We start from the raw sequence: 18,576 nt of genomic DNA, 5'->3' as shown, positions 1-18,576 counted from the left end.
ATATTTAGCCGTAAAGAAAACGTTATAAGACCATTAATTATCTTCAGTTTTTGTATTATTATTATTCACGATGTGGGGCAAACTATCAACATTATTTTGCAATAATCACAGTGAATAGATCACGTGATAAAGTATTTGTCCTTTTCCATTTATTTGCACAGCAGGCCAACTTTGATGGTGAAATCTGTGACTGAACACCACTGATGGAGTGACACTTAGTGTCATGCGTGACCACAAGGTGGCAGTGTAGAGCCACAAAGAGATTGTTCTTAGTACCATTAGGAACAGACATGTTAGAGTTTTAAGAGACCAAAAAAAAAATTTATTTAACCTGAACTGTACAAATATTTTCTACAGCATTGAAAATAACATTTGTAAAAGCACACATAAATATATTTACAAGAGTTAAGTATATCACATTATTACAGACAGTATTCACCTTTTATGATAGAATACTTCTGGCAGTTTAAGCTACAAACTAGTTTGATGCATAACCTCTGGAGTGATGTCACGATCCACCTGACAAATGTGTCCATTTGTCTTGTCTGGTGGGAATAGAGGGCTGTGGGGCTGCCTGCCCTCCGTAGGTCGTCTCCCCCTGTCAAACTCCTCAGCACTGACCTGAGGCACTGACACCCATGTGGTCTCATTGAAGCGAGCGTAGTCCACTTTGTAGTGTTTCTTCCCTAGTTTCAGCATGTCCTGGAAGCACTGACCCCAGCGGATGTCTGCTGGTTTGTAGCAGGTTCTCGTCTGGTGGAGCATTCCTGTAGAGTCCCCGGTGTACGTGAAAGACACCACCATCTCAAAGTGAGCCTCCAGCAGGCTGTCAGGACCCAGACTGTAGAGAGGACCTCCCAGGCTCCAGCTTGTGAATAATGGTAGCCGGTGTGGCGAGAATAATGTCCCTGTCCTGGATGTCCAGATCCTGGTATGACATCACAACAGACCCATGTGACTTTTTCACATATCGGACTATCATAGCCCTGGTGACACCATCCAGAATATGATTCCCTCTGAAGTCCCGAGTCGCCATGACAGACACAGAACCCCATCTCGCAGGTTGACCACCGCACAGCTGCTAAAGCCAACTGTCCTGAGCTCTCTTACGAGCTGATGCCATTTAGCAACAACAATACCGATAACAATGGTGTCAAGAAGGCAGCTGAACACATCCTGAATTGTCACAAACAATAATGGCCACGATACAGTTCTCAGTCATCCCCCTGAAGCCGTAGCCGATAGTTTGCCTGGGTCTCCATTGAGTACAAAAAAGCCCCAGTGAAGCCACGCACGTTGTCCACACATGGTTCATTATCAACATCATCGACATCACCGTGTACATAAGCAATGAGCCAATAGCAGAGGCCAAAGAAGATCCAAGAGAGGATGTAAGAGAGGGAGAAGATGAGAAACATCACCCTCCAGCGGATCTCCACAAGAGTGGTGAAGATGTCCATCAGGTATGGGCTCCAGTCTCCCGGGGCCTTCTGGAAAACCACGGGGAACCGGCCATCTTTCTGCATGTAGCGGAGGCGCTGACATCCTTTTGCTTACCCAGGGTGTGGACTGTGGTGCAATTGGTATCAATGACGACCTCCTCACCTCTGTCTGAGCTCATTTTGACTAGATCTTTACCCTACAGTCACCTGTGGAAGGACAGAAAGTTACATTTTAAAATCAAGAGCAGGACAATGGACTCATGCTTGGGCAGGTTGGACAGCATCTTACTCATTACATGTGGCTAAAATGTAAAAGGCCCTCAGACTTGTTTGTGAAGCTAAAACCCTTCATGTTTGAGCAAGCAGCTCAGGTCGGTCTGTGCCTCAGGCTATCGGCAGTAAAATGACTTGAGCAGTGCCCTGCAGCTCAAGGTGTGAAAATTTTTCTTAGGGAGCACAAGTTTCTAACTGGTTGATTATTTACCACAAATTCTATTTCAGTGGTGGACATTGTCCAAAACAGGTGTGTTAAAATAATCTCTATAAACACTTGCACCCTTCCACACTCACGACTGCGATCTCTATAAATTGGTGAGGTGGCCCTCCCTTCATACCCGGCGGCTTTACCACTGGCTTCATTTTGTATACAAGTCAATCCTGGGCAAGACACCTCCCTAGCTGTCCTCTCTTCTTCACGTCACCCAAGCCTCATATCACACTAGGTCCAGTGAATACATGAAGTTCATCATCCCCAGTACTTCTACTGTTTTTGGCCGTAATTCCTTTCGTTTTGCAGCAGCTAACTGACTGGCATGTAGTACAAAACACCCTCAAACTCTCAACTTTGACTCCACTCACAACCTTCAAGCTAAAACTTCAACAGATTTTAGTTGACTGTTGCTCCTGCTGATCACATTCGGACTTTACATACATGTATAACTTATATGAACAAATACTTTTTTACACCTCGCGCACATTGCTTGTTACTTGTTCACTTTTGTTCTATTTATCTTTATATGTCTATGTATGTGTTCCTGTTGGCGCCTCTCGGTCAGGTCATGTTTGTAAATGAGAACTGGTTCTCAAACATTTTTACCTGGTAAAATAAAGGTCTAATAATAATTAAAACTAAGTATAATCATGCAAAAAAATTTCATTCAAACTTTAAAGTTGAGAATGCTCAATAACAAACAGCAGTGTCTACAAACTATCAGAACAAACTGAATGGGTTTTAACCAGGGGTGCTGCCAGGGACTTTGCGCCCCATGTAAGAAGATCACATTGGCCCCACTTCTTCATAACCACAAATGTTCTAACATTTTGGGGCTCCCATCTGTCATGAGCCATTAGAATCATCCTAACGTTTTCCCCCCATACAGCACCTCTGGTTTAACCCACTTTAGAGCTCATTGCTATAAGTGGATAACTTTTACTGCCCTAAGTAACAACCGTATAAAAGGACTGTGATCTTTGCGACCTGTTGAACCAAATCAGATGGCAATTAGTTTACGTGACAGTAAAAGATTCTATTGCAGTATGTACCATTGGTCCTTGTTAAAGCGGTGTTTTAAATACCGACTGAGACCAATAAAACCTTGTTGTTGTCTTGAACAACTGATCTAGGCCAGGGTGATGGCTGCCTTAGCTGGACTCTATCCTCAGTCTGAGCTTAAGTGTTGTCTTCTCCTTTTTTTTGTAATACATACTTGTGTTACAAGGATTACAAAAAAAACCTCTTGCCTCATTCACATTTACAAGACTGCAAACCAAAAAAGCCCAAAAAGTAACGTCCCAGCAGATGCAGTGTGTACTTTTTCCAAGACATCATAACCAGAATAAGCATAAGCGGCGGTCCCTTTTGCTATTTAGTGTTAGCATGTCTCATTATACTCATAATACCACTTTAAATGTCAGCATATAAATACTTTTTATGTCTTATAGACTTTATTGTGTAATCTATTCCAAACCTTCATGACACTAGCCTGAGACACCTGAAACTGTGTGCCCCACAACAGAAGTCTTTATATCTTCACTTGATTGTTTTAAAGTCCATAATTGTTAAATACTGTTTATTTTGACTACCACCATCTATTATAATCCAATAAAGCCTAAGGAAAGTTGAAAATCCCAAAATGAAACCCTATATTCCAAATACAGCTAAGGTTTTATGTCTATATTTCAGATGTGGCTCATAAGAATGGTACATTATGATCAGTTTCAACAGTTTTGACTCATATTTCAAGAGGAATCTCTAAAAAAAAAGGTTTACGAAAACTAATTGTTGCCAATACCCATCCAGGATTTATCCTAATGTCCCAAGAAGGTATGTCACGGTTAATTTAGCAAAACCTTCACCTGTTTTTGTCCTCATGAGGGTAAATGATTACCCTCTAACCACTTCTAAGAGCTTTCACCTCCAAATGTTTCCTCAAATGTCAAACTTTAACCACACAACCTTCTATCCAGTAAGACAGAAATTACACAAGTCAGGACATTTTTATCACTTTATTGTATTGCACTCCAGTAATCTGACAGCTCTTTCAGTTGTCACTGATGAGTTGTTCACTGTTGAGCAATCACAATCACTAATCGATACATTTTTTCACACCATGTCCTTCCTTGCTCAAAGTCTATCTGACTTTTATAGAGTTTGTATTGCTTTACTGAAACACCTGAGAGCACATAGCTGATGTTTGTCCAGGTTTATGATCAATCACATCAGAAAGGTTATAATTTGACACCTCCTGTGGGTTAATTGTGGAACCAAAGAAATCTTAACTGTATGATGGCTCAGTGCAAAAGTGACAAGTGCAGCCTTTAGAAGACAATGATCTTTTCAGTCAAGTGAATGTTGATCTAAATAAGATGGTACGCACTGTCACTGTAATGCAGTAACAGTGTTTGATAAGTAAGTAGAGAAACATGCACAGAAAGATAAGCAGTTAACAAGTGAACATGCATTTATAATTTGATTTAAGCTTCACTTGTGAGTAGCAGGGTCTCAGACAGCTACAGCCTGATTTTATCTCAGCAGATAGTAAGTCCATGGACAAAGACGGGTTAAAAGCAAATCAGGTCAAGAAAGTAAAGAAAGAAAAAGGTCACTGCCACCAGCCTGCCCACATTCCAGCACTATAACACCTGAAACCAGGAGGAAAAAATAACTGATGAGACTGTTTGTATTCTTTGGGCTCTCTTTGCAAGTGTTACTGTTACATGTACTGTTTTACGTTTCTTCCTCCTCCCCAATTTTAAATCTTATTGAGGCTACCACCTGTAACTACATTGACACCTACATACACAGCAGACTTAGTTTTATATGAGTGTAAACTGGACCATTTATCAAACGTTCAAACTGCAAAATAAATGTTCCACATCACATATTTCCTAACATATAATTTAACAGGATTTTTGAAAATGTAATGATTGCAGTTAATACAATAAAGCATTTTGATAATTCCACATATTTTTAGATAACTTCAGAACACCATAAAGTGACAGATATTATACTTTGTTTAAATGCGCAGTGTTGATGCATGATGTTTTTCAGTTTATGGCAATGTCAGTACCGCTGCATTTGATGTTGATCAAGACTTCATTTATAAAGTCAAAGTGTAACAACTTATTGTCAATGAACTGGACCTTACAAATGTTGTTAGGTACTACTGAGTAGAACTTGAACCAACTCAGCTGTTTTTGAATCTATTAAGTAAAATACATCTTGTCATATAGTCATATAAGCTGAGCTACCACAGGTTAGTGAGCAAGGCCCACTGCTATCTGCTATATGAGAGTGCCATTATAAGCCATTAGAGTGGAATAATCCCACACATTACTTACTCAATGCACAGATAACTACCTTAAGGTGTGATAACAACAACATACAAGATAGTGTAACAATTTGATTGTGCAATAACAGCTCTGGAAAATTTCTCTGTGCGATAATGAATGTGAAAAACTGAGTTCATTTGTAAAAACAGATAACTCCGTTTTTACAAATTTTCAAAAAACATATTTCGTTTTGATATAGATTCCTAACAAAGTTACATTTTCAAGATATCTCTGATTAGTAAAGTCTTTTTGACTTCGTCAAAGCCACCCAACCTCAGTTGATTGATCATACCAAAAGCTAGTATTAGAAAAAATATGGTTTTTGAAACATTTTTTTAATGTTTCAAAAGTGAGTTAACTGTTTTTGCAAATTAACTTTTCAGATGTACATTTCATGTGCAAAATTAGATGACGTACAAAATTATTTGTACAAGAGTCTGTAGAGCCCATTTCTCAGTATTTTGTACAATGTCCCCTTTTACAGTTTGTATTCTATATGTTAGAAAGTTTTTATTTACAGTGCATATTTCTTTTCTGTGTTTTGTGTCTAATATTTTATTCATTTTGCTGCTGTTGTATCTGTTAAACTTATTATTTTTATTGCTGACTTTGGGAGTAACACACAAATTTCAATATGCCTGCATTGCCCTTTACCTGTACAAATGGCAATGCACATCTATTCTATCATATTATATTATAATCTCATTTTCAGATTTGGTTATCAAGGATTAAGCCCTAGAGGCCATTAGTAAACTTACACAAAGTGTAAAAGCAGTGTAATCTTCAGTATTGAACTTACTTGCAGAGTTGAAATCACAGTTTGTCGGGTGTCACATAAGCTGAGCACTGAGCGATATGTTTCCACAGTGAAAGTAACCTGTGTGCTCAGTTGGTCGCGAAGTGTTGTGGGCTGGCCTGGTCCTGAGGCAAAGTCCTGTTTTCTTCTAATATCACTTACCAGCAATCACTTCCCTCTGAAACCTTATTGGACAATCTGAAAGAATTTATGACCTATGGAATATTTTAGAGGCTCCCAAACTTAAGGCCATTTAAGCTCCTCTTAACTGATTCAAGAGGATGACATAGAAGCTGTGTAATCAAATAGTCCTCAGTGATAAGGGCAGATAAATAGTAATGATTTATTGGTTGCTCAGCTATTTTGCAGTGTATTGAAGTCATTTTCCTTTAAATTTCTGTGATTCATTAGACAGAAAGTTAACCTTTGCTCCATCAGGTGGCGACACTGCCATTGGCACAGGGTTTCTCTTTGTCCCACTTGTCCTCAGTTTGGTTCTGATAAGACAAGAGAGATCACAGATAGCTGCCAGAACACCATGACTTTTAAAACACATTAACTGCAGTCATATAAACATCACGGGCCATAAGGAAGAGGTCGCCAACATCAAAACAGCCTTGTTGTGTTTTTAAAAATAGAACATGACCCTATGAAGTCTGCCTGAATCAATCTGTGTCTGGTTTCTTAAAGATGATGTGTGAAGACATAGATAAGAAACATTCCTTGGAGAGATAACCCGGAAATATCTGTTCACCTGTCTGTCATTTACAGGCGGTGACTATACAATGAATGAGTGAAAACGGGGGCAGAAAGAAAATAATGTCACTTCCTTAAGTAAAGTACATCATAAAGCCTAAGTGTAAAACTATAGGGCTGTTTATTGATTTTTGATATAAGTGTCATGCACCATGTGAAGCCGGCTTTTTGAGCTCTCAAGACGAAAAAACATAAATATCTTATTACATTTGTTAATTACATGCAGACGCTGAAAGACCTTGCCCCAACCTTCTACATTCCCTAGACTGGACTTGAACCCTGAACCTTACACTCTAAGGCAGCAGCCCTGTCCATCAAACTACAGAGCTGCTTGCCAGGGTTTGCTTTTTTCTGGCTTTCCATTCCACCAATTTGTTGTAGTTTTTTAAAAGCACAGCTCAACCACATTTTGAGGAAACTGTTTCATTTTCATCTCACATTGGAAGCCCTTAGTGGGATTTGAACCCCTAACAATCAGACTGTAAAGCAGCAGCCCTGTACAACACACCACAGAGCTGCTTAGTAGTTCATGCTTTTTGGTTATGCATACACTTCGGTGACATTTTGCCACGTTAAAGGTACATTACGTAAGACAAAACATGCAGCTGATTGTTTTGGCATTATTTGGCACTTTCTTAAGATGAGCTGCTTGAGATTAATGGTAAGACTTAGGCCAAGAGACCAAAATTTGTACTTTGATCCTCAGGATGTTTTGCTGTTAACACATCAACTGTAGTATGCGACTGTAACACTCCAAATGATTATTAATAACAACATCTTTGCAGATACAAGTAGTGATATGTGGCCACAATCCGATTAAAATAAATGACAAAGGATAAAAGTACGTAAACAGATACAAAGGTCATTCTTTACTCTTTAGTTGATTCCATCCATCCATCTTCTTCCGCTTATCCGGGTCCGGGTCACGGGGGCAGCAGCCCAGACACTCCTCTCCCTGGCCACTTTCACCAGCTCTTTAGTTGATTGATCAGAATGTTTCATACGTGGTCCATACGTTGTCCCTAAAATAAACGTAACATTAGTCATTTCCATGGACCGGCTTACTGCAAACATACAGCTATATGTATTGTTAAGACGTGAATATAAATAAAGTTACCAATTTTGCATCTCTAAAACATCTTTCTTATTGAAATTTCTTCAGCGGCCAGTCTTGTTGCTCTTCATAATAACTTCGTGGGAATAAACTTAACCAACAAGATGCCTTGTGGGATTTATACTTGGACTAATACCGCTCAGATGTGGTCTTACCATAAGTACAGATAAAGTGCAAATCAAGCGCGCTGCACTTTTGAGTGTTAGAGAAACGGGACACCCTTGTGCACTGACACTAAACACATGAACGTGCACGCCAAGCGCCTAAGCGTGTAAGCCCAATCAAGTGGCCGTTATAGGACAGCCCAAGTATTTACTCCAACAAGTATGTACTTAATGGAGTATATACTTAATCAAGTATGTACTTGAAGAATGTACTCAATCAATATGTACTTGTTCAAGTATGTACTGAAAGTATGTTCTTGTTCAAGTATGAACTTATCAAGTAGCCTATGTACTTAATCAAATTACATGTACTCAGTTAATGAAGGCTTTTTAATTGCTTTTTCTTCACAATACAAAAAAGCAAGAAAGCAAAAAAGGGCCATCCCCTGTTTTCCCATTATCACAACAGGGTGACAGACAGCAGGAAGCAGGTGACCAGCCCTAAATAAGAGGCAGCCTGACCAGCATGAAGAGCAGTGAAGGGTATTGTTTATCTGACATATTCTAGATTGCAGGGTGATAACCTTTGCTCTATCTGATAATGATCAGGTCAATCAGGTGTGAACCACATTTAAGATAAATAACCAGTTTGTCAGTGGTTCAAAAGTCCAAAAAAGACAGATTTATAGGCTTAAAAGTAGGTTGAAAACATAACAGTGTAAGGGTTTTTTAAAAATCAAGGAACCCTTATGAGAAAGAAGTCTGAAAGGAGAGTCAAAATACACAAAACATTTTTCTCATTGTTCATCCAGAAAGATTATCTGACATATTGTGTAAACTCATATTTCTCTGTCCTTAAACTATATAAACAGGACTAGGGTCTCATTATAAAGCCTTAAGAGACTGGTACAGTGTGAATGCCCCACAGTACCATGATACATAAATAAAGTTATGTTTTTGTAATCAAACAAGCTCTGGCTGAACATTAAGAAAATATAAAAGAAAAAAACCATTTTAATCTCAAGCTTCTTCAAAATCATTACTATTACTCAAGCCACTAACATTTAGAAAATTTTTGCTTTTTCATTATAAATGTGCTAACTGTTTACAGCTGATACCACCACCTTATCACAACATGGAAATATAAAATAAATGCAGTAATTAAATTTATTTTTTGAAGTGCAGTCTGGGTTATATGATAATTATAATAAGCTTATTATAATTGAACTTGCTTCAGAGTCATAATGCGAAAACAGTCATCACCCAGCTGTTAAAACACAGAGCTCTTCATAATTATTCTAAAAGACACGCAGATTACACTGAAAGCGCAGCAGTCAAAATTAATTGTCTTTGAAGCCAATCCCTGTTTCCATTAAATACAGCTTGTGGTCACTCTCTTGTATGGCAGCTAAGCTCCCATTGTAATGTAAAATAGCATAGCCAGGTGTAATAACCTATAGCAGCTGGAGCTACCGGTACCTGCTCTCAGGTAAACAGAGAGTGAGAATAAATGCATTTCTGTCCCGGCTGTTTACACAGGATCTATGACAGATTACCTGAACACTCAGTGTAATTAATCACACAATGGTATTCTCATGCACTATTGTAATATTGTTTTGTAATATGCCTGCGTTGTGAACATGTGGTTATGTGTAATCCTGGGGGGAAACCTAAAGATAGCTGAGCAGACAGGGATGATAAAAACTGAAATTCAAAAGCAAACCACCATCAGATAAGCTGCTCGCAGTCAGAGATGTTTTTCTCCAACAGTGTGTGGAAGGCTGTCATCTCACTGATTCTCCTAACAGTCGGTAAGTGTCTCATACTTACATTTCTCAAAACGCAGCTAACGAGAAGCAGCAGTCTGGGAAATGTCATTCCAAGCTTTGGCTCATACTTATCTTTTATTCCAGGATGTGGGCATGCTGCAACCACCTGCAAAACACGCAGATGTCTGGCTCACATGTTGATCAAGAAAGAACATTTATCTCAGCCACAGAATGACAACTGCACCCAAACTATCAGGGTGCCTTTCATTGAGTACCAAACTCTGTCTGTTGTAAGTATTGTGTCATGCATTTCCTGATAGAGATTTTATCTGAACTCTTATTAATTGATCCTTTTAGACATGTTAATACTGATCATTTGGATTATTAGAAAGACAGCTTTTCTTGGTTTAGCCTTTTCTTAGCCTTATTTAGGTAAACCTACATTGAGGTATTGACAATGTATTTCAATCAAGTAAAAAGTGTTAAAGTTTGTTGAATGGTGCAATATTTTAAGACAGTTAATTGTAACCCTACTTCCACCAGCTCTGCAGTAGAGTTTGTACTTTGCCTGACTTTACTGTGTTATTTCTTATAACAGAAAACCAAGGAGCTTCGACTAGTGAGTCAAATTCGAGCCACACTCGTAAGCATCAAAATAAACTAACAAACCTTTAGATGGACAAATAGGAACAAAGAGTATGTTTCACACACATTAATTCTGATTTTGAACCACAGCTATGGAGAGACCCGGAGTTGTCATGGAACACATCAGAGTACCAGTATGACGAAGTTGTCCTCCCAGTGGCTAATGTCTGGACCCCCGAGATCCATGTAACAAACGGGTCAGTCAATCGCATCGTACCACAGCAACAAACTGTCATCAAATAAGAATCACTTGATGTACTTGTGAAATAAACCTGACCTGTCTGTTGTCTCCCACCTGTGTAGAATACTAACAACCATGAAGCACAGCTCCCGTGATCTGATCGTGTTCAGTAATGGCACAGTGATGCACTCTGTGATTATCAATGCTGAGGTGAACTGTGAAGTCAACTTGTTTAACTATCCTTTCGCTGGTGATGAATGCCCTGTTGCTATCCAAACCTGGGAAACCAATGGTGAGCTCAGAAATTAAGTAATTTGAATATTTCACAACATGATTTTAAGGTACTCTTTGACAATGCGTTAATTGGTTTGATTCACAATTTGGCATAACTGTGACCACTTTGAAGATTGTTTTATGTCTTATTTGGTCAAGAAGCAGTGATAACCTCCAAGGGAAAAGAGAGAACAAATAAAACAACTAACTAAATAAATAGTTTAAAAAAAATTAAGTGTTGAAACTGTAGTACCCCAAGTGCCCACTTGAGGTTGGCTTCAGGAGTGAGTCAAACCCCAAGAGACCTTGTTATAAGTCTTCATATATAGATTCTCTTATGGTGGCATTAGGGCCACATTAAGACATTAAAATAATATAAAGGAGGATATTAGGCGGGCAACCAGCTGCCTGCACTGAGATTAGAAGCTTGGATCATCTTGTAAAGATATACTCAACAGCTGAGGACAAACAGCAGTTGCAGAAGCTTGCATGAACTGCGATCAGACTGTCCTCCTTCAGAAAAGACAATCAGCCTCCGCCTGAGAAACTCTTTGATGCTTTTAAGGATAATTGCCTCTACACCAGGCATGCGAATTAACCACTTGGCCAAACTTTAACCCTATAAAGCCTGAACCATCAAATAATTGACAGAAAATTCCAATTCTTTGAAAATGGAGTGTTTATTGGATCTTCCGACACATAATACCTTATGTACCTGCTGTATCTATTCTGATAGACCGGTTTTCAACACGATTTGACTATAGGTTAAGTAATGAAATATTAATTAGTTTTACATTGCATTAATACGGTGGCCCTGAAGTGCAAATCATAACGGCAGTTCAGAAAACACAACGGCAAATCAGAAAACATTATGTCAAATCAGAAAACACTACGACAATTCAGAAAACACTACAGCAAATCAGAAAACACAACAGCAAATCAGAAAACACAACAGCAAATCAGAAAACCTACCTACTTCTTCCGGTTTGGTTGATATCGTAGTGTTTTCTGAATTGCCATTGTGATTTGCACTTCAGGGCCACCATACATTAATCCAGTAAATATTCCTATTGAAGTTTCAGGAACAATTTGAAAGTTTTTTTCATCCAAACTTTTTCAAAATTGGCAAAAATATCCCTGAAAAACCACGAGTGGGTCACTGATCGACATTTTGGATGTCTCAAGTGACGGCCTACTGGTGCATGAATTACTAACACCTGGTGGATTATCCATGCACTGCAAGTATCTTATTGTATACATCAGGTTTTTTCCGAAAAATATATCACACTGATGATGTAGAGGTCTCAAAAACGTATGTATCAAATATGATACGCTCTGCGTTATATGGTCACTTTTGTCTCCAAAACAACACAATGATGGGCAAAATGCAGAAATATTAAGCTTCAAAACAGCAGTTTACAAACCAATGTGTTAGGTCATGATGACTAAGTTCACTTTTACTGAAGTCTATAGTCATTAATGATTTGTATCTATGATTCTGCTGTATTTTTAACCACAACTGTGATGAAGTACACAGGAGAGAGATTTAAGGCTTGTCTTCTTCCAGGATGTGGTACAAAAATGGATTTTATTTTTGTGAAAATGGTTGATGGTACCCATGGAGACTGGCAAACAGATTATGCATCCCTAGAGAAACAAGGAGATGACCGCGATTACATCAAGGTGAGTTCATGAACGTGTGGAACATCATTTGTCCTTAAAATGAGTTCAAACCAAGCTTCTTCGCAGCATTAGTCAATGTCTGTCTGTCTGGTGTCTTCTTCAGGTGGGACTGAAAATCAAATTTACCAACCCCTTCATAACTCTAATGCTGCCCAGCATTCTCATTGTTTTGGCTGATATAATCAGTTTCGCTCTGCCACTGGGAGGCGGTGAACGCAACTGTTTCAAGGTCACACTGGTTCTCAGCTTCACAATGTTCCTTGTCATCCTCAACGAGGCACTCCCTGGAGACAGTCAATGCAGCCCCATCATCCGTCAGTCAGCATGCATGCAGACACAAACCCATTCAAGCACTGAACAAATACATGAACAGGGGCGGATCCAGTACAGATATATACAGGGAATTTGACTATGTATGAGACTTTACGTTTGTATTTAAAGTAAATATGTTTCATGGTGGTAGAATAAGTTAATTAAAGCCATTAAATTGTACTTTGGGTTACCCATGGGAAAATCTATTCCCCAGTATGGCAACCTAAGTCAAAAAGTTCAGACCCGCCCCTGTTATAAACAGCATCACAGTTTGAGTAACTCTCTGTCTGTTTGTGCTGCAGGAACCCACTTCTGTATCTGTCTGGTCTTCTTGGTGTTGAGCATGCTGGTGTCCATGGTACTGACAGGGTTGGCCAACGATGGCAGCTTCATTTTCTGCTGCTGGCCCAAAAAACCTTCGTCCCGTGTCAAAACAGAGAAAAGGGAAGAAAAAGAGGATGCGGGTGAGGAGGACCTAAACCGCTTTCTGCGTGAAGTAAATCTTGGTTCAAAAAGTATTTTGATTTTGCTCACAACATTGTTTAACCGACTCTGATTGCTGCTTACAGAAATCAAAGCTGACCTAAGTGTAGTTCAGCTGAATGCCTCAGAGGGAGACAGTCGGATGCTCAAGAAGGTCCTCGACTTCCTGGAAGATCTCAGTGCGAAGGATGCAGAAAATGAGAGGTGTCAGAGGGTCGCTGAACTGGCTGACAGGATATTTTTCTGGTGCTATTTTATTTCAGGCACGGCATATTTCATCACCATGATTTGTGTGATGGTGTTGCATACATGTAGCGTGAATCACTTTGACTTCTGGTACTGATAAAACATGCTAGCCTGATGCTTGCCAATACTTTCTAATAACTACATTGTTCTATTAATAAAATGTCATATTAAGAAGACTTTCATTAGATTTCATAGATTTCATATCCATATAGATATCCAGATAGATATATCCAGATAAATATCCATAAGATTATAAGACTGATGAAAAATACATCTATACAATTACTTAATTTGTTACATCTGTTTAAACTGCATTAGAATTTGTCTAATATATATTGGGCTGAGCTGCACTTGTAGTTCACAAGTCATTGTCAGATAGAAATTTTGTTAGCATAACTTTGATTAAACTAAAATATGATATTTAAAATATTTCAGTCCTGAGATTAATCACATCCCGACTGAATCGCATGTTGTACCCTTTATTATATAGTCTATGGTTGTACCTGAGGATACGTTATGATCATGTTACACTCGGACATCTGCATGTGTTCTACTCTTTGTCAAAAGTTTGACATTTTCTTTCTATCATTTGGGATTTTTGATCCATCAGATAAGTTTTTACAAAAAACACAAATATAAATCAATTGAAGAAAAGACACTAAAAAAAGATGAGATGGAGAAACTGCTGGACAACTGTGTTTTGTGGCCACCTAGTGGTTGAATTTTTCACTGCATACAGAGTGCCATCCTTATTCAGTGGTGTTCTGACTTGGATCTCTTGACATCTTTTTTTTTATCATTGTGGCATTTATCTTAATATTTAGAAATACTGTTTATTCTCTGTCCACTACTTAAATAGAGCCAATAGAAGGCAGATATGGAGAAGCTTACGGTGAACACTGAGATGTAATAATGATTGTCAAAGGTGATCCGCGGGGAATGTGTGGTGGAATTCTGTAAATATTCTTTAAAATCAGCAGTTTTGTAATGTTATTCAAAGCTCATTAAAGAGTATGATTATTGAATATCAATGTCATTAGTTCACAGCATGCCGTGAGTAAGAAAAACATTCCCACTCATAAACATTGTTAGTTTATTGTCTCATTTTTCATAGAATACAATGAAATGACAATAAAGTAGAATTGATTTTAAAAATCTGATGCATCATTTACCTGCATTTTGACCTGTCTAACACCAAATCATATTTTAACCCAGATATTTTTGTAATATATTTAGATTTTAGCAACCTATAGAAAGAAGTTCAAAACTTAAAGCTCCTGTGAGGAACTTTGTGTGGATTTTGGCGCCCCCCAGTGGGCAAAGTGATACATCTTGTCTCTTTGCTGATGTTGTCCTGCACATACGTGAGTAGTGTTTTTTGACACACAATTCTCATCCTCCTGTCTCTGATGTATGTAATGTATCACCCACTGTGAATGTCTGAATGCTGTGGAAAAGGCAAAAAAGCCTTGTCTTCAGCTGTCAATTGTCTGATCCGACATCAACCCCTCCTGCAAGGCATTAAAAATTGCAACAGAGAAATCGTCTTTTTCTTGTCTTTTTTTCCTTTGGAGCTTATAAAGAGGCAACAGTGTTCATTTCAGTCTGCCTCGAAACCAACTACATACAGACACCTCACAAGAGCTTTAAGGTCCATGTTCCAAGAACCAAAACCAGGTCTCACATATTTAAGTGACAAATCTATCTACCTACAAATAATGACCCATTTTCTTATTATAACAGTATACAGTACATTTACATTCAATGGCTGCAGATTGAAAAAGTTTTCTTCAAACTGAAGCTTAAGTATGTGCATATTTATTTTTTGTATTTTACATCAACACTAAATGTAAGGCACTGACTTGATCCAAACCCCTCCACAAGTAAGACATGTGAACATCACCTCTAAAACTCCTGGCTTAAGGTAAGCTAGAGCTCATCAAAGACTGTAACATCCTTAATAGCAACACAGTAAGCTTACCAGCAAGAGTCAATTCATTTTCATACTTTTGTAATTTATCCTCAAAAGCAACTACATTGAGTTTTTTAAGAATTCCATGAAAACTAAGAATTCAGTTTCACCAAAAATCTGGATGATATTTGAAATGTAAATTTCGCCTCAAAAAGACGAGTCATTTCCAACAGAAATCCATGAAATACAATGTGTTTTTCACATTTTTTACCCCAACTTCAAGGTCCCTCTGTTTTTGTCATTGCCTGCGGTGGGAAAAGAGAGAAAACAGAAAATGTATTGCATCATGTCATTTAGAGAACATTGTAACATATTGCAGAGGGCATGATTACTGTCCACTTACCTGTTTGAAAATCTGGGCACTGATGTAGTTCTTAGCCATGTTTCCAAGGTTCGACTTCCCACCCACCTTACATCTGACATAACCGTACAGGTTGGCCCACTGCAAAACCAAGCCCATGATAACTATCGCCTGTGGGGATAAAATCACAAACAGGAGCGAGATTTACACCCAACGATCACAAACTAAGAAGATAACAAATGTAAGGCACATTTCATATTAAAACAAAGTAACTCACCAGCCACTTAAGCTTGAAAGAGAAGATGGTGCTGAACACAAAAATGACCCAGAAGATGGGGCACACGATGAGTCCGAGCCAGAAGATGCGTGACTCTGCGCTGGACACAGGTTTTGTACCGGGGGTCTGATTTGAAAAGCAAACAAGAAACAGAAACAACTCATATAGAAGGTAAATCACACACAGAGGATAATCTCTTTAAACCTTAGTCTGGCTTGGCCTGTGGAAACTGTGGAAACGCACCTTCCCTGACATGAGGCATGAATTTAGATTAAGTGCTTCATTTGTTTCTTTTTTACCCCCACAGAACACAAGGAGTCACATGTTGGAGGCAGTGTGCACTTAGGGAAATTATCCTATTTCCTATATTGAAAATGATATTAGCTTATAAAATATCTCCCTTATGTGTTTAATATCACTATTTTCAACACAATTTATCACTACAAAGACACATTTAGTTCTAAAAATCTTAGGAGTGGGAGTGCAGGGGAAATGAAGCTGGTTTTGTCTCAATGTTTTGTAATATAAACTGCTGTCTCAAAATAAAGACTTTAATAAAAGGAAAGTAAAGAAGATTAATTTCATCCATTTTAATAATCTTAGGGAAAAAAAGATGAGGTCTTTTAAAATTCATGCTAGTGTGTTCCAATTGTGTCATATATCTGGAGGAGACAATGCAGCATTTCTGTTACACTACATCCAATTGTCGAATAAGGTCATGCAGCTACATTACACATATTACAACCTCAGCAAATGTTACATTGGCAGCAACAGAGTTGTTCCAAGCTCTTCTTTGCGTAACTGTAGATGCACCATATTTTCTGAAATTCAGCCCCCTCTCTTTCCTTTGAATATGCCTGTATTTACAAAGATCTTTATCACTTTCCCTTGAGCCTGTCGCTCACTGCCAAGGTCACGTTCATTTGTAAAGAGGAAACACGATGAGACTGAAAAGATGTTTCACTCTATCTTGTTAGCTTTAACCTGTGTCCTCCACATGAGCTCCTTTCTTTGTGCGGCACATGGTTTCCTTTTATCTTGTGCTGAAAAAGAACTGTTGTAAATACCAGCAGCTAGACATTTTTGGATGCACCTGAGCAGCTTCTGCTTACCTTCCTTGACTCAAATACCCAGTGGCTGTTTCCCTTTTCATCCACCTGATTCCACCACCGAAGACCCACTAACAGTCTGCCAGATACATTCTGGGGGGGAGAAAGTAACCAATTGTAACACACAGATCACAGAGTTTATATACAGTATTATGTGCTATTTATGATTAAAAGACATGCAATTAAGAATTGTAATGCTGTTGAGATGTCCTGGCTTACAAACCCTGGTAACCTGATGTAAATTTGAACAAAAAAAATGTTGAGTACAGATCCCAGTTAATGTCATACGAGTTTCCAATAATAAAAAAAATAAATAGAGTTTTCGTATCAGCTGAAAATGGTTATGCAAGGGTAAAAAATAAGTGTTCAAAAATACAGATGACTAAAACCCTATTTTAGTATTTTTCAAGCAAATTCTTTTTAACATATTATGTGCCAGTTAATTCTATTAGGGGGTTTTACTTTTAGAACTTGTTGGGCTGTAGAGAAATGATAACATGAACCTTTTACTGTTTTCTGACTGAAATGGGATGAAAAGCAAGGAAAGGCTATCCTATGAATGGACATACTCTGACCTGCTCACCTTGACAGTCCAGAAGTCACATGACAGCAGGAGAATGATGGTGACCATACAGGCAATGAAACGACCACTGAAGATATCGCACAGTAAGTACACCAAAATGGCACTTATTCGGAAGAAAAGATGAAAGAATGAGGCCAGGGGGTGTCTGAAACAGAAGTTGGTGTTAGTTTTCTTGAAAGTTAAATCAAAATATTGAGTTACACTTTTAAAAAAAATTATTTAACAATAGCACGAAAATATATCTCACCTGATTTTAGACTTTGTTTGCCCAATGTTATCATCTTCCTCACCAAAAAGAGGAGCGTCTTGGGAGTTCTGAGAACATGAAATATAAGCAGATGTACGTTAATGCTGCACCTGCTGCACCCACATTTCGAGTAAAACCATGTCTGCATTTTTTTATATAACCTGAAATGTCATGCACATTCAATTATTTTATCTAAAGATTCAGGAGGGTAAAACTGTTTTTAAAAACATGTGGTACTTTAAAGTATTGTAGATTACCTGTCCGTGCATTTTGACAGTCCGGGATGCACTTCCTGGTGACGTGGTGGTAAACAAAACCGTGTGCTAAGGACCCCAGAAGTGTGGCTTTAAACGTGCCTGACTTAGGTTAACTTTGCACATTAGCCCTTTATTTCGCATGTATTTATCTCTCCTGGATACAGGACTTTATTTCATGCTTATTGCTCTACTGAA

The 18,576-nt window shown here is 38.4% G+C and overlaps 3 protein-coding genes across 4 annotated transcripts; 1 reads left to right on the top strand and 2 right to left on the bottom strand.

The window, feature by feature from the left end:
- Positions 1-366: 366 nt before the first annotated feature.
- LOC117831845 (inward rectifier potassium channel 16-like) lies at positions 367-6,165 on the bottom strand. The gene is given in 7 exon segments (XM_034710729.1): positions 367-858; positions 860-1,026; positions 1,029-1,188; positions 1,190-1,246; positions 1,248-1,543; positions 1,546-1,649; positions 6,073-6,165. Coding segments are annotated over 6 exon segments (1,143 nt in total). The 5' UTR covers positions 1,622-1,649; positions 6,073-6,165; the 3' UTR covers positions 367-471.
- A 3,176-nt stretch (positions 6,166-9,341) lies between these two features.
- LOC117832354 (5-hydroxytryptamine receptor 3A-like) lies at positions 9,342-13,003 on the top strand. The gene is made up of 7 exons (XM_034711444.1): positions 9,342-9,854; positions 9,957-10,102; positions 10,411-10,455; positions 10,548-10,654; positions 10,761-10,930; positions 12,479-12,594; positions 12,698-13,003. Exons 1-7 carry the CDS (start codon positions 9,797-9,799, stop codon positions 13,001-13,003), a joined length of 948 nt encoding a protein of 315 aa, XP_034567335.1. The 5' UTR covers positions 9,342-9,796.
- Positions 12,481-18,515, bottom strand: LOC117832856 (Golgi apparatus membrane protein TVP23 homolog B-like). Of its 2 annotated transcripts, XM_034712161.1 has the most exons (8): positions 18,382-18,515; positions 18,125-18,192; positions 17,878-18,022; positions 17,298-17,387; positions 16,186-16,311; positions 15,951-16,079; positions 15,819-15,852; positions 12,481-13,322 (listed from the first exon to the last, which is right to left on the bottom strand). In XM_034712161.1, the coding sequence occupies exons 1-7, from the start codon at positions 18,391-18,393 to the stop codon at positions 15,826-15,828; spliced, it is 597 nt and encodes a 198-aa protein (XP_034568052.1). In that variant the 5' UTR covers positions 18,394-18,515; the 3' UTR covers positions 12,481-13,322; positions 15,819-15,825. The 2 variants fall into 2 exon arrangements, with proteins under 2 accessions (XP_034568052.1, XP_034568051.1); XM_034712160.1 differs by lacking the exon at positions 12,481-13,322 and having other exon boundaries at positions 14,712-15,852; positions 18,382-18,514.
- Between the last annotated feature and the right edge of the window lie 61 nt (positions 18,516-18,576).

The sequence above is a fragment of the Notolabrus celidotus genome, chromosome 20, assembly GCF_009762535.1.
Source record: "Notolabrus celidotus isolate fNotCel1 chromosome 20, fNotCel1.pri, whole genome shotgun sequence".
In the NCBI taxonomy this organism is placed as follows: domain Eukaryota; kingdom Metazoa; phylum Chordata; class Actinopteri; order Labriformes; family Labridae; genus Notolabrus; species Notolabrus celidotus.
The sequence above is the reverse complement of the archived record's forward strand: the minus strand, read 5'-3'. Positions and strand labels throughout refer to the sequence as shown.

Bases quoted from the DNA above. Each gene is read 5' to 3' on its own strand.
- LOC117832856 (XM_034712161.1), bottom strand. The intron at 18,023-18,124 runs GTGAGATATATT...CTTCTGTTTCAG, and splicing joins CAAACAAAGTCTAAAATCAG to ACACCCCCTGGCCTCATTCT. The intron at 17,388-17,877 runs GTGAGCAGGTCA...TCTCCCCCCCAG, and splicing joins GTGACTTCTGGACTGTCAAG to AATGTATCTGGCAGACTGTT.
- LOC117832354 (XM_034711444.1), top strand. From the start codon at position 9,797: ATGTTTTTCTCCAACAGTGTGTGGAAGGCTGTCATCTCACTGATTCTC. The intron at 9,855-9,956 runs GTAAGTGTCTCA...CTTTTATTCCAG, and splicing joins ACTGATTCTCCTAACAGTCG to GATGTGGGCATGCTGCAACC. The intron at 10,103-10,410 runs GTAAGTATTGTG...TTCTTATAACAG, and splicing joins AGTACCAAACTCTGTCTGTT to AAAACCAAGGAGCTTCGACT.